Below are 12,785 nucleotides of genomic sequence, written 5' to 3' on the forward strand. Positions count from 1 at the left end.
AGAGAGAGCCATCTCCTCTAGAGAGAACAGATGGATTTCTAGAGAGAGAGAGTCATCTCCTCTAGAGAGAAGACAGATTTTTAGAGAGAGGGAGAGAAGTAGAGAACATCTCCATCAGAAAAGATGGAATTACGTTTGGCCTGATTCCCTGTACACTGGGATACATAGGCAGCCCTAATGACTTGGGCTTGGTCGCACGTTTCATACCATCCTCCTCGACCCCCTCTAGATCATTCCTTTATTCCCCTTCCTAACCACCAATCAATTGCACCTCTCTAGCTCTTGTAGATTCACATGTAAGCACACCCCAAAAGAACCCCCGAGCCTACAAAAGCCTTATGAAACAAAAGAAGAAGAAGACACTCTTTTGAGAGTTTCCACAACCATACTGAAATGAAAATAGTCAATTTAAATTTCAGCTCCAACGTGTTTTTAGATCGGGAAAATCAGAGAACTACTTGAAGGCAAAAAGTCACCCAAAAGAATGCTAAAACCCCATAAATAAATTTACAGATATGGAGATATACGAATCCAGAAAGAGACAAACAGACATGTGGAGAGAGAGAGAGAGAGAGAGAAAGAGAGAGAGAGAGCTATTCTACCGTCGCCGGCGTTGATGAGCTATGTTGTGCAAGATTTTTGTTGGTGGCACCAAGCAAATTTTAGGGCTTACACATTTATATTATCAGCCTTAGAAATTTGCTTGGCACCACCACAAAAAATCTTGCACAACGTAGCTCGTCGATGCCTGCAACGATTGAACAAGTGCCCCCCCCCCCCCCCCCCCCCCCCTCCCTCTCTTTGTGTGTGAGTTCGTCTCTCTCTGGATTTGTGTATCTCTTTGTCTGTAAGTTGATTTATGGGGTTTTAGCATTCTTTGGGTGGCTTTCTGCCTTTTAAGTAGTTCTCTGATTTTCCCTATCTAATAACACATTGGAGTTGAAATTTAAATTAACTAGTTTCAGTTAAGTATGACTTTGGAAACTCTCAAAAGAGTGTCTTCTTCTTCTTCTTTTGTTTCATAAGGCTTTATTTCCTTCGCGTACGTATGGATGTCAGTATGCATAATGAGAATATCGGCTTCGGAGAGTTGTTTTTGTTTCGATGGAAATACGTTGTGCATGTTAACAGAGACTACTGCCCAATGGATGAACAAGGCTCCGATAAAGTAGTAACCAACTGTCTGGAATTTTTTTTTAATGAGGATTCCAATTGCGTAACGCAAAAGTTACTAGATAATAAAATGTCATGGATTTTATTTGAGTAGTGATGCCAAGACCTTGAGTTTTGATTGGCTAAATTAAATTGTACATTCTTTCAGTTGCTTATTGAGTTCATTTCCTGTCCTCAAGTGGTACTTATGACCTAAGTGGCCAAGTCGTTGGTAGTTACATCATCCTTGCTCAGGTATGAGCTCAAATGTAAATGGTCCTGTTGCCACTCAACAAAGGAAAATCTAGTACATGTTGTGGAAAAAGATATGAAGAAAAAAATTAATTGTAAAGTCATATAATTATGTTTTGTCGTGGATTTTTAAAAAAAGAAAAGAAATAAAGTCTTGCGTCAACTCTCTTATGACAGGCAAATGCAAGATATGACAATATTAATTTTTCTTGAACCGAACCTACCATCCTCTATATTGCATTTTTTTACAATTTTTACAAAGTATTAGTTTTTTGTATACCCGTAAATACCTAGTCGAACCACATTAGTCCATTAAAAAAAATCATGTGATCGAAATGAGTCACGTAAAAATTTAATGTCCAAATGAATCAAGTTCCTTTTCAATTAGCTAGTGGAAAAAATTACAAATCTAGTGGGAAGTTGTGCAAAAATTTCGAATGAGAGAAATATAGGATGGCAAGGGGATTCGAACCTCGGCGGAAAATTACTTGGTATCGTATAAGTACAAACTTACAACTTTACTAAAGCAAACTTTTGTGAAGACTTCTCAAATATTTATATTTAACCTTTCTATGTGTAAATTTTTCTTTTTTGGTATTTTTGAAATGGGAGGTGGCACGTGCCACCTTTCCCTCCTTTCTAGGGCAGTGCCGCTCGACAAAGGACAAAAATTGCCTCAGTTTGTTCCAACTAAGGTTCCTTTTTTAAAAGTTCTTTTTCTTCAAATTTCAAACTCAAATATAATGAAAATGAAAAATAATTTTTTGATTTTTCTTGCACCGTATAAAAGATCTCAATGAAATCTATCAAACAAGATCCATATTGGTAGAAAAATTATTTACGTAAACACATGATTTTTGAGCTTGAAATTACCTTCTTTTTTCCAAAACCTTCTTTTTCTTTAGTTGGAACACCAACTTAATTGGATTCATATACTCTAGATAAGGTTTGCAGACTTGCAGGTGTGATTGTCAGGTAGCTAATTCTTGTCATTTTGACTATTTTTAAGCACATTTACGTATTGTTGTGGTTTGTTTGCTGTAAAAAATAAAGAACATCACACAAATTTCATGATCCAGTGTTTTAAAAAGCGCTCGTCTCATGCACCATGGCGCCGAGGCGAGGGGTCTGCACTTCAAGTGGTAGCGCTTAAGCGCAGATCACGAAGCATAGGCGCTAGAGCGAGCGCTTAGGCGCTATGAGGCGCGCGTCTTTTTGTTTCCCAAATCAATTAAGCCCAAAAATCGATCTCAACCCTTCATCAATGATAAATACAAGGAGGGTTATGATGCACTGAATAATTTCCCTGAGTGTTTTTCAACCTCTTAGGGTTGAGATCGATCGACAACAGCAGCGTTACAGTTACAGCAGACTCAGCGCCTTCGCCTAAGCTTCTTTTTCTCCTTCTCGAGACTCGATCGATACACAAAATCAGGAATCGATCTGCTCTCCTCCTTTCAGGTAACTCCTCTTCCTCCTCCTCCTCCTCCTCCTCCTCCTCCTTCTTCTTCTTCTTCTTCTTCTCTCACGTCTGTTTCCAGCTCTGTTTCTTCTTCCCTCGCGAACTTTCCAGCTCTGTTTTTCAGTTTACCTGTTCGCGTTTTTTTTTTTTTTTTACAAATTTTCTTTCCAGCTCTGTTAATCTGTTTGCAGTTTACCTGCTCTGTTTTTTCTATTTTTTTATTTGTTCATTGTAGATGACATCTGAAAATAGTAATCAAAATGACCCTTGTTGGAAGTATTGAGAAAGGGTTCACCCCCAAAATTCTTCCAAGTTAAAGTGTGTAACAAAGTGAAATGGTGGTGTCTTAAGAATCAAGAAGCACCTTGCCGGGGAGGTTATAGGAGAAATGTTGTTGTCTTAAGAATCAAGTTAAAGTGTTTGGTGGTTCCGTTTAACCATTGAAATGTTATGTTTTATGACATTTGAAAGTTTTATAAGTGGTTGTTTGTGTTGAAAACTTGTTCTAATAAATTGTGCCTAGCTGCCAAGCAAAAAATAAAATAAAATTTGCACCTCGTGTCAATGAGGCGCGCGCCTCGCCTTGCGCTTAAGCTCCAGGGGATCTTGGCGCCTCTATGCGGCTTTCGCCATTTAAAACACTTATCTATCGGACTATTGTATGGTATCAAAGCTCTGCACTTTGGGGTCCTACCACCACAGTACAGCCATCCAGTCATCATCTCCCCTAGACGCCTGCCACACGTGTTATGCGAAAGATGGAAAGAGGAAATAAGTAATCTGAAATTTGGAATGTGAAAGTAGGAAAGAGGAGAGAAGAAATTTGGGGTGGCAGTTTTATTTTTCTTGGCAGTATTTTTAGGTAGTTAAAGGGGTAGTTTGGGAAAAAGAAAGTGTGAGTATTCCCTTTATAATAATAGACAGAGACACAACTTCTTCGTTCAATACATTTTCAGCTAGTTCTTTGCTGGCCTAACCATCATCTTTGTATTTTCCAGTAAAGATGGCTGCTACTGCATTAAGCAAGAGAAAGGAAGCAAAGTCACAAAAACCTCCACTTAGAAAGAAGCAAAGGAATGAACCTCCACCTAAAAAGAAGCAAAAAAATGTATCTTTCCCCGCCAAAAATCCAATAAAGGATGATCTTATTAGTGATTCTGATGACACGGATGAAATGGTTGAAGAACATGGCCAATTGCATGAAGACCAACAGCAACAAGGAAGCGATTCAGGTTCTGAGATGTCTTCTGATGGGGATGATCCGTTGGCCGATGATTTTCTCCTAGGAAGTGACGACAGAAGTGGAGATGGAGGTTCTCTTGGTTTTCTTCTTGAGCAAGTTTTTTGTAGTATTTTATGTAGCTGTTACTAGATTCAGTGTTTTGGTATATCATGTTCTATTGCAGAGAAAGGTTCTGATTTGGATTCTGATTCTGATGAGTCTGATATTGAGGTAAAGGCAAGAGCCGATGAGGAAGAAAAGGTGAGAGAAGAAGAAGATGCACTGGAAGAGTTGAAACTGAACATTAAAGAAGAACCGGATGAATTCAGATTGCTAACAAAGGAGGTATAAGTCTGTTGTTGATTCTTGTTCTGCCAATCACTTTCATTGCCTCTTCTTCCTTCATATATCAGATAGGTACTTCTTTTCGCTGTTTTCATATGGTTATGATTTCTTCCTATATAACAAAGGAACTTGAAGAAGAGGCAAATCGCCCTCCTGATCTCCAAAGTCTTCAAAGGAGGATAAAAGAAAGTGAGTCATGTGTCCATTATGAGGCATGAGAGCCTTGTCCTTTATTTTCTTGAAAATAGTTGTTTTTGTGTTTTGTTCAAATGCATTTTACTATTTATTTCAGTTGTTCGGGTGCTTTCAAATTTCAAGTCTCTAAGGCAAGAGGGGGCAACACGAAAGGATTATGTCGAGCAACTTACAATGGATTTAGGTTCATACTATGGTTACAATGATTTCCTGATTGGGGCATTGGTGGAGGTAATCTGCATTTTCTGTGTTCACCCATACATTTGCTTGTTGCCCTGTGATCCATCTTGCAATACTTAAGTTTTTACTTGATGATGATGATGATTTTAAGTTGCTCATTTGGACTTCCTACAGATGTTTCCAGTTAACGAACTTATGGAACTTATTGAAGCTTTTGAGAAGCCTCGTCCAATATGTCTCAGAACCAACACCTTAAAGGTGTAATGACAAATGAATGTCCTTCCACTGCGGACTTTTTTATATTTCTGTGCTGAAAAATCCTTACTGATTCAATTTACTTCTTGCCCGTAAAATTAGGCTCGCAGAAGGGATTTGGCTGGTGTTCTGTTGAACAGAGGTGTAAACTTGGATCCATTAAGCAAATGGTCAAAAGTAAGTTTACTTTGTGTCTGCTCTATAGCCTCTATTGTCCTCTTTATCATTTTTGTTGGATAGTCTATTAGAACTTCATTAACTTTGCAGGTAGGACTGGTTGTTTATGATTCACAAGTTCCTATTGGTGCCACGCCAGAATATATGGCCGGTTATTACATGGTATCTTTTTCCTTGTTCCCCCTCTCTTCCCCTATCCTAACCTACACGTGATAAAATAAATATGTTTTTGGTTTATGTGGCGTGCTTTGTGCTGATATCAAGTTTGCTCACAGTTGCAAAGCGCTAGCTCATTCTTGCCTGTGATGGCTCTTGCTCCTCAAGAGAAGGAAAGGATAGTTGATATGGCGTAAGTAAATGTATACCTGCTTGCTTTCTGTCTGAAACCCTTTGTAGTACACAACATTAGTTTCTTGGTTTCATTTAAGCAGGTTTGATGGTGTGTTTTCTTTTCCTTTAAATAGCTATCTACTTCTCTTCTTCCTGTCAATGTTTCTGTTGACAATTGCATAACCAAATTATGCACATCCATTTGTATCAGTACTATCCATAATATCAGGAAACTAGTCTAAGGAAGGGTGGCATTCCTTGGAATCCCAACTATACAAACTACTAACAAGAGTGTTTTTAAGGCTATATAAAGGACTCTTCAATCCATCAAAATATCAATGATTCCTTTTCTGCCAAATAAGCCACATCAAACACAAGGGAATCATTTCCCAAAATCTCTTTGATCTTTTCCCCACTCTTGTCCCGGTTCAACAATGAAGTTCATAAACTTCCTCTTGAATTATAACATACTTGAAGACACATTTTTGTAGTTAGCCTGTGCTTCATTGCATAGTTCTTCTGTTGAAACCTGTGACATATTTTAAGCTTTTCATTCATTACCTGCAGCAAAACAGTGTAAAGCAGGTTCGCTTTAGGAGGCTGGAATATGTTTCCATTATAATCATATCACCTGCTTGTATAGAACATGATAAAAGCCTCGTTATGTTGGCCCGGGTTAATTTGATTTGTAGCATTCATCATAGTTCAGTGGCACACGAACGCAAAGACATTTCACGCTACACAGAGGCATAGTTTGATTTTCTTTGGTCCACAGTATTTCATTCAATTTATACTCTATTGCAGCGCTGCTCCTGGGGGTAAAACGACCTACATTTCTGCTATTATGAAAAACAGTGGTATGTATTAGTTCTCTGCTGACTCTATTATTTCTTATATAGTCCTTATTCTTTTTGGTTTACACACAACTTGCTCATCGGAGTTTATGATGTACGGATTGTTTGATGTCAACTCATGTATATGTTCGCACTGTACTTGTTTGTTATAGTCTCTCTCTTCTCTGGCATTATCCAAACACCATAATTTGCTGCTATGACAACTAGGTATAGTTTATGCAAATGAAATGAAGGAATCAAGACTCAAGTCACTTACTGCAAATTTGCAGCGAATGGGTGTAACAAACACCATAGTTTGCAACTATGATGGAAGAGAGGTAAGCTTTGTCTTAAATTTCCCTCAACTCTTATATATTACAATTTAAATTCCATTTCTTCTGTTCCTAACCTAAAGAACTTCGACTAGGTTTTCTTGAGAGAAAAAGACATCTTGCTTGATGTTAGGAAGAGGAAATCTGATCCCAGATCTTCATTTTATTTCTTGCTGTTAAGTTTTGATGTACTGGCATCAGTAAATGGAACTCTGCTTTGTTTGGAACTTGTGAAAATGAGAGAAAGGAAGGGAAAATTAAAAAAGTCTCTCCCATTGATTGGTTTGGAGAGAAAGAGGAGAGAAAATAGAAAAATCTAGAAGTGTGCATAGTACAATTTCCCTCTCATTTTTCTCCCATTTTCATTTCTCTTCTTTTCTCACTTTCCACAAGTTCCAAACAAAGCATGTGTGATCTGTTTCTTTTTATTTTTTTCGATTTTGCTTCTTGTTACCCTTTTTAAATGTTGAGTTCACTTGTTTCTGTTTCAATTCCAGTGAATATCTATAATACCTTATTTTTCCTGCCTGACACCAGCTGCCCAAGGCTTTGGGTCAGAACACAGTTGATAGGGTTTTGTTAGATGCCCCATGTAGCGGAACTGGGGTAAGTCTCTCTCTCTCTCTCTCTCTCTCTCTCTCTCTCTCTCTCTCTCTCTCTCTCTCATTATTGGTCATAGAAATTAGACCATATCACCTTATTTTGCAGGTCATATCTAAAGATGAGTCTGTCAAAACCTCTAAAACCTTGGAGGACATACACAAGTGTGCCCACTTGCAGAAGGTGTATATATTTGTTCGTTGATGAACATTTCCGTTATCTGCTACTCGTCATCTAAATCTGTTGTGCCACTTTCGCTTATGGATTACTGGGGAAGAAGTTTGCTGATTCATATAATGCAGCCTTCTATTTCAAATATTAATTCTTCCCCCCCCCCCCCCCCCCCCCCCCCCCCCCCCCCCCCCGTGTTTTATTTTTTAGGCCATGCATCTTGAAGTATAATGTTTATAAGGGGACTATGGAAATATTTTTACCCAATATTTTAGCTGGTAGTTTTAAACAACTGAGAAATAACACTTATATAATCCTTTGCAGGAGCTGCTGCTTGCTGCCATTGACATGGTGGATGCCAACTCAAAATCTGGGGGATACATTGTTTACTCCACGTGCTCAATAATGATTCCTGAGGTTTGCTTCTGGAAATACCCTTAGGATATTAAGGCGTGACACCTGAGATTTATTGCTCGAGGATTTACTTAAATTCACTTAAATCTTGCAGAACGAAGCAGTCATAGATTATGCTCTCAGGAAGAGGGATGTAAAACTCGTGCCATGTGGCCTTGACTTTGGACGCCCTGGGTATTGCTGATATCTTATCACCGTGAATATACAAACAAACCTTGTTATTGTAAACATTGTTAAAATTCGTGACTCTTTACCAGGTTTGTTCGCTTTAGAGAAAACCGTTTTCATCCTACCTTAGAGAAGACACGACGTTTCTATCCCCATGTACAGAACATGGATGGTTTTTTTGTGGCTAAGGTACATCTTGTCACTGAAAATGATGCTCAACATTATAAGTATTCTTCAATTTATTCCTTATCTGCTTCCCCAGAAGTCAAAAGTATGTGTTTCTTGTTGGTCAATGCTTGGATGATGGGTCATGCATTTATATATATCACTATATCAGGGTGTTGAATTTACTGGGATACTGCTCTACAAGATGCACATTCATTGGGTCATCTTCCATCAGTGGTTCTGTCATTTCTGCAAGAGTGCCTATGTGGAGCATACCCTGCATGTCTAGATTGGAAAGTGCACCAGAAAACCATGCAAAAAATATAAGCAATCAAGTAACAAACAAGAATAACCAGCAACATACCACCTTTAGTCAAATATACGAGAACACATAATATCAACTGAATAGTCCCTTTGTGGATATTAATTGAGAATATGTAATTTATGTGTCAAAGATGTTTTCTTGGTCATATCAAAGCCTTTATGCAGTATGAATCACTGCCTTCTGTCTATGTTTTGCAGTTGAAGAAAATGAGCAATTCCAAGCTGACTCCAACAGCTCCTGAACCATCAGCAACAGTAGAACAAGGTTCCGAGCCAATTGATAGCGTTGACGTTAATTCTGATGAAGGAAAATTTCAAAGGCGTTCGAGTAAAGAAAGCATTACAACAGAAAGCACGAAAATCACCATAACAGTAAGTAAAGAAAGCGATATGAAGAAGAGTAAAGAAAGTGGGAAATTGCAGAATGGTTTTCCAGAAAAGGGGAAGCACATGCCCAAATTCACTGCTAAATATTGGAAGGAAAGGAAACAACAACGCCTTTCTAGAGAGGAAATTGCAAAAGCTAGGTATGTACCTCTCTTTCGTTCTCTTCTGTTAGAGCATCCGCAATGGGAATAATTAAAATCGATAATCAAAATGTGCCACGTCAGCATTTGATTATCCATTTAGTTCATAATCAAACTTAACAAACTTGACCTCCACATTGGTTATTTTTGTATCCCTATAAAAAACTCCCCCACAATACGCAATGCACCTATGTCCAATTGCAAACGAGTTCCAATCACGCACCCAACCACACCAAATTATTCGTCTCGATGAGACGATTCTAATGTGAGGTGTTTTTTAATTTTTTAGTTTTGAATTTGGTTATGAGGTTTGGTTATTGAGTTTTAACTATTGGTAAAAGTTGTTAAGTTTGGTTATGGAATGGGTGAAATTTGGTTATTTGCTAAAAGACTTGTAACTTTGCTTATTACAGTGTGAGGTATTTTTTTAGCATTATTGTTAAGTTTGCTTATCCATACCAATTTGCTTATTACAATGTGAATGCTCTTAGATCATTGCTTTTTAACACCCATTAAGCGAAGATTGAACTTCTATTCATACAAAATCCCATGTACCTCAGAAAACAGAACATTTTTCCAATGGTCGGAGGAAACTACATTGATTTGGTGTAATTAGAAGCTATCTATGTTTCTTTTGAATTTCTCCAGGGAGGAGAAGAGGCAAACTTTGAGGGAAGACAAGAAAAAAGCTGAGGGGAAAAAGAGGGCTGCAAAGGAGAGTGGTGGAAATGTCAAATGATCCGTTTGGGGCATGCGACGTGGAACAGTTGATGACTAATTCCTCAAGAGATGTTTTTTGTGGAGCCACTGTTAAGCACCTACTTCGGTAAGTCGAATGAGGATTTGAGAGCTACATAAGCTCCTGCACGGCTATCATCGTTTGTACTGAGGAATGAAATGAACACCTCTGAAGTGCAGCCATTCTCTATGGCTCTGGATTTTGCTACTTTGACATTATCTCTGACAGCTTGCAGTGTTTCGATGTAATGCTATGATATACTGATTTGTCTTGGTAAGGTCATAAAGGCCTAAAAGTTTTGTTTTTTTATGTTTCTGCAAGTCTAATTATGCTAAGAAATTGTTGTAAACTTTATCAAATCAGGCTTTTATCGTTTGCCTTTGTTTTGAATTTTGAGTGTTTGTTCTTGTTGCTTCCCTTTTTTGCAGGTCCAATTTAACTAGCATTGTTTAAACAACTCCCTGATTTATTTCACGCAGAACTCTTATGAGTTAAAGGAATTATAAGAGGATGGCATTTGGGGATTTCTTTATTAATGCTCTGTTGGAGGAGATACTTAGGATTGAAATGCATCCATCCAAGGCCTTTCAATGGAATGGATTCGATTCGATCTGAAATACCTCAAATCCAAGCTGAATTCTAATTTGGTAAATCTAATTTCAGCTACTTAGAATCCTAATTCAAAAAATTGGATATTTGATCCAAAAATTCAAATTTGATTTGACTTTTATCACTGATACAAAATTTTAGCAAATAAAACCCAAAAAGTCTAATTTGAAGACATTAATTTCAGGCTGGTAGTAACCTAAAGTTGATCTCAAACAACGAAGAAAAATACGAAAGCAAAAAGTACCAGGCATAAGTAGGTATTGTTGCCGATCAAAAAAAGTAGGCAATGTTTCTAAATCAAGATACGTAGATGTACAATTTCTTTCATAAATCTGTATAATTAATAAAATCACAACTTTTCACATTTTCTTTTTGCAAGACTTTGCAATGCTTTATAAAGAACCAGTTGGACTTTGCAATGCTTTTCCGAGTCTATGAAGTACCAGTTTGGATTTTGCAATGTTTTCTGAGATTCACTTTTGGCATTTTATTTTGGATTTAGATGAAAGTTGAAGCAGCATTTTTTTGTGAGGAAGTGACTTTACTTTTTGATATCGTTATTATATGTCGACATTTTTTAAGCATAATTTTCTTGAATGGTGATTTATGCTCGTTATTGGAGGGCGAATTCCATTTATCATGGAGAGAATTTTTTTTGGTATTTTTGTTGGGCAACCACATGAGGAGAAGTTTTTTTCTTCTCAATTTTAATGAGTAGTGAAGTTAAAATGGTGATTCTTGAACCATATGTTTTTTTATTAGATGTTGTAAGTAACATATTAAAGAAAAAAAAATGGAAGTTGGGAAAAATGGTTAAGACTTTGTTAGGGTTAGCACCACAAGCATAAAAAACTAAATGAATTGCTTTCATTTTATTTTATTTTTTTTGAAAATTAATTAACTATTTTGTTCTTGTTCATTAAAGTTAAGTTTGCTCACTATCCAACAAAGTTGGGGTCCACTAGACTTTTTTTTTTCTTTTTTGTAAACCAAGTGCATTAGATAAAATTAGGAAACATACAAGAGTCTTAGGTATGAAATCCCACAAGCATCATCATGTCGTTGCGAAATAATACAAACCAAAGCAATATCTAAAGTACGAAAATCTAAGACAGAATTACAAGCCATAAATGTTGGCTAGAGCATCAGCACATTTATTTCCTTCTCAATACATATGGTCAATCTTCTCCACTCCTAGCTTCCTCATCAAGAATCTGCAATCATGAACAATATTACTTAGAAAATGCCGTGGTTGATCCACTCCCATGATCAATTGGACGGTGGCAAGAGCATCCATTTCAACATATATTTGAGTAATTTTCCTGCAGTTAAGTGCTAGTTGTAATCTGACACAGAGAGCCCGAGCCTCTATACTCTGCATTGGTCTCATTGTTCTGTGAAAGCCCATGAACCAATTTCCATGCATGTCCCTGATCAAACCACTACCAGATGCTATGCTTTCATCTTTCTTACTTATTATACGAGCCATCAGTATTAAATTAATTTAATTAAAAACCGCGCGTATCCTTTGAACGTGGAATAAATTTCCATTCGGTAGCTTGGGCTAAACTGGTTTGGACGGTATATAGCAAAAATGGCAGCACGGATATGGATTAATTCCAGTAGGTTGAAAGAGAGTTTTAATTTAATTTGTTCCTAAGGTTCCAAATTAAATGTTAATTCCAGCAAACAAAAGGAAAAATGATGTTCCAAGGAAGGTGGGTGACCTTAGAAACACAATTGAATTTCAACCAAGCAGGGGGTGGTAATAGAGAAAGTAGTTCACAACCGAGGAAGGAATGTCTACACCCTTCCAAACACGATGAGCCAGCCACATCCCAGTCCCTAAGAACATGTCCCATGCTTTTCACTAGTCAAATTGCAAGCCTCACAAAGATCATTTTGGATAATATGTCTCATATAAAGAAAATCTTTGGTTTTAATGCGATTCTAGCTAGCAAGCCAAAGAAAAAGACGAACTCTGGATGTGGGCTACATACTAAAATTGGACGCTTTCAAGCATGATCTTCTCTTTTGTAAATATGATTTTCTTTCTTTTTTTTAATCCTTTCATCAATCATGAGTACATGTGTGAAAACCCACCCCAGGCAAAAGTCAGTCCTACATGGGTGAAAAATTTAAAGGAAAAATGGGAGCATATAAGTGATACAGACCAATTAATGTATAACTTGAGATCAATCTTTTGAGTCGCGTGGTTAGGTTAAGGGTTAGCAGATCAGCTGGGATGAGTCGTTATAGTTGATATCAGAGCACAATCCTGGTCTATATGGTGGGAGCCACCTCAAGAATCTGGTACGAGCACACTGATTGTG

The 12,785-nt window shown here is 37.4% G+C and overlaps 1 protein-coding gene across 2 annotated transcripts; it reads left to right on the plus strand.

The window, feature by feature from the left end:
* Nucleotides 1-2,520: 2,520 nt before the first annotated feature.
* LOC131329197 (26S rRNA (cytosine-C(5))-methyltransferase NOP2B-like) lies at nucleotides 2,521-10,250 on the plus strand. 2 transcript variants are annotated; one of them, XM_058362272.1, is made up of 18 exons: nucleotides 2,521-2,865; nucleotides 3,865-4,179; nucleotides 4,273-4,433; nucleotides 4,559-4,622; nucleotides 4,726-4,859; nucleotides 4,983-5,066; nucleotides 5,166-5,240; nucleotides 5,331-5,402; nucleotides 5,516-5,589; nucleotides 6,375-6,427; nucleotides 6,632-6,741; nucleotides 7,273-7,341; nucleotides 7,444-7,518; nucleotides 7,831-7,923; nucleotides 8,015-8,094; nucleotides 8,178-8,277; nucleotides 8,776-9,104; nucleotides 9,753-10,250. In XM_058362272.1, exons 2-18 carry the CDS (start codon nucleotides 3,870-3,872, stop codon nucleotides 9,841-9,843), a joined length of 1,974 nt encoding a protein of 657 aa, XP_058218255.1. In that variant the 5' UTR covers nucleotides 2,521-2,865; nucleotides 3,865-3,869; the 3' UTR covers nucleotides 9,844-10,250. The 2 variants fall into 2 exon arrangements, with proteins under 2 accessions (XP_058218255.1, XP_058218256.1); XM_058362273.1 differs by having other exon boundaries at nucleotides 2,723-2,865; nucleotides 3,870-4,179.
* Nucleotides 10,251-12,785: the final 2,535 nt, after the last annotated feature.

The sequence above is a fragment of the Rhododendron vialii genome, chromosome 6a, assembly GCF_030253575.1.
Source record: "Rhododendron vialii isolate Sample 1 chromosome 6a, ASM3025357v1".
Taxonomy (NCBI): domain Eukaryota; kingdom Viridiplantae; phylum Streptophyta; class Magnoliopsida; order Ericales; family Ericaceae; genus Rhododendron; species Rhododendron vialii.

Coding starts and splice junctions, on each gene's coding strand:
- LOC131329197 (XM_058362272.1), top strand. CDS start 3,870: ATGGCTGCTACTGCATTAAGCAAGAGAAAGGAAGCAAAGTCACAAAAA. Junction 5,590..6,374: donor GAAAGGATAGTTGATATGGC/GTAAGTAAATGT, acceptor ACTCTATTGCAG/CGCTGCTCCTGGGGGTAAAA. Junction 8,095..8,177: donor CTTGACTTTGGACGCCCTGG/GTATTGCTGATA, acceptor ACTCTTTACCAG/GTTTGTTCGCTTTAGAGAAA.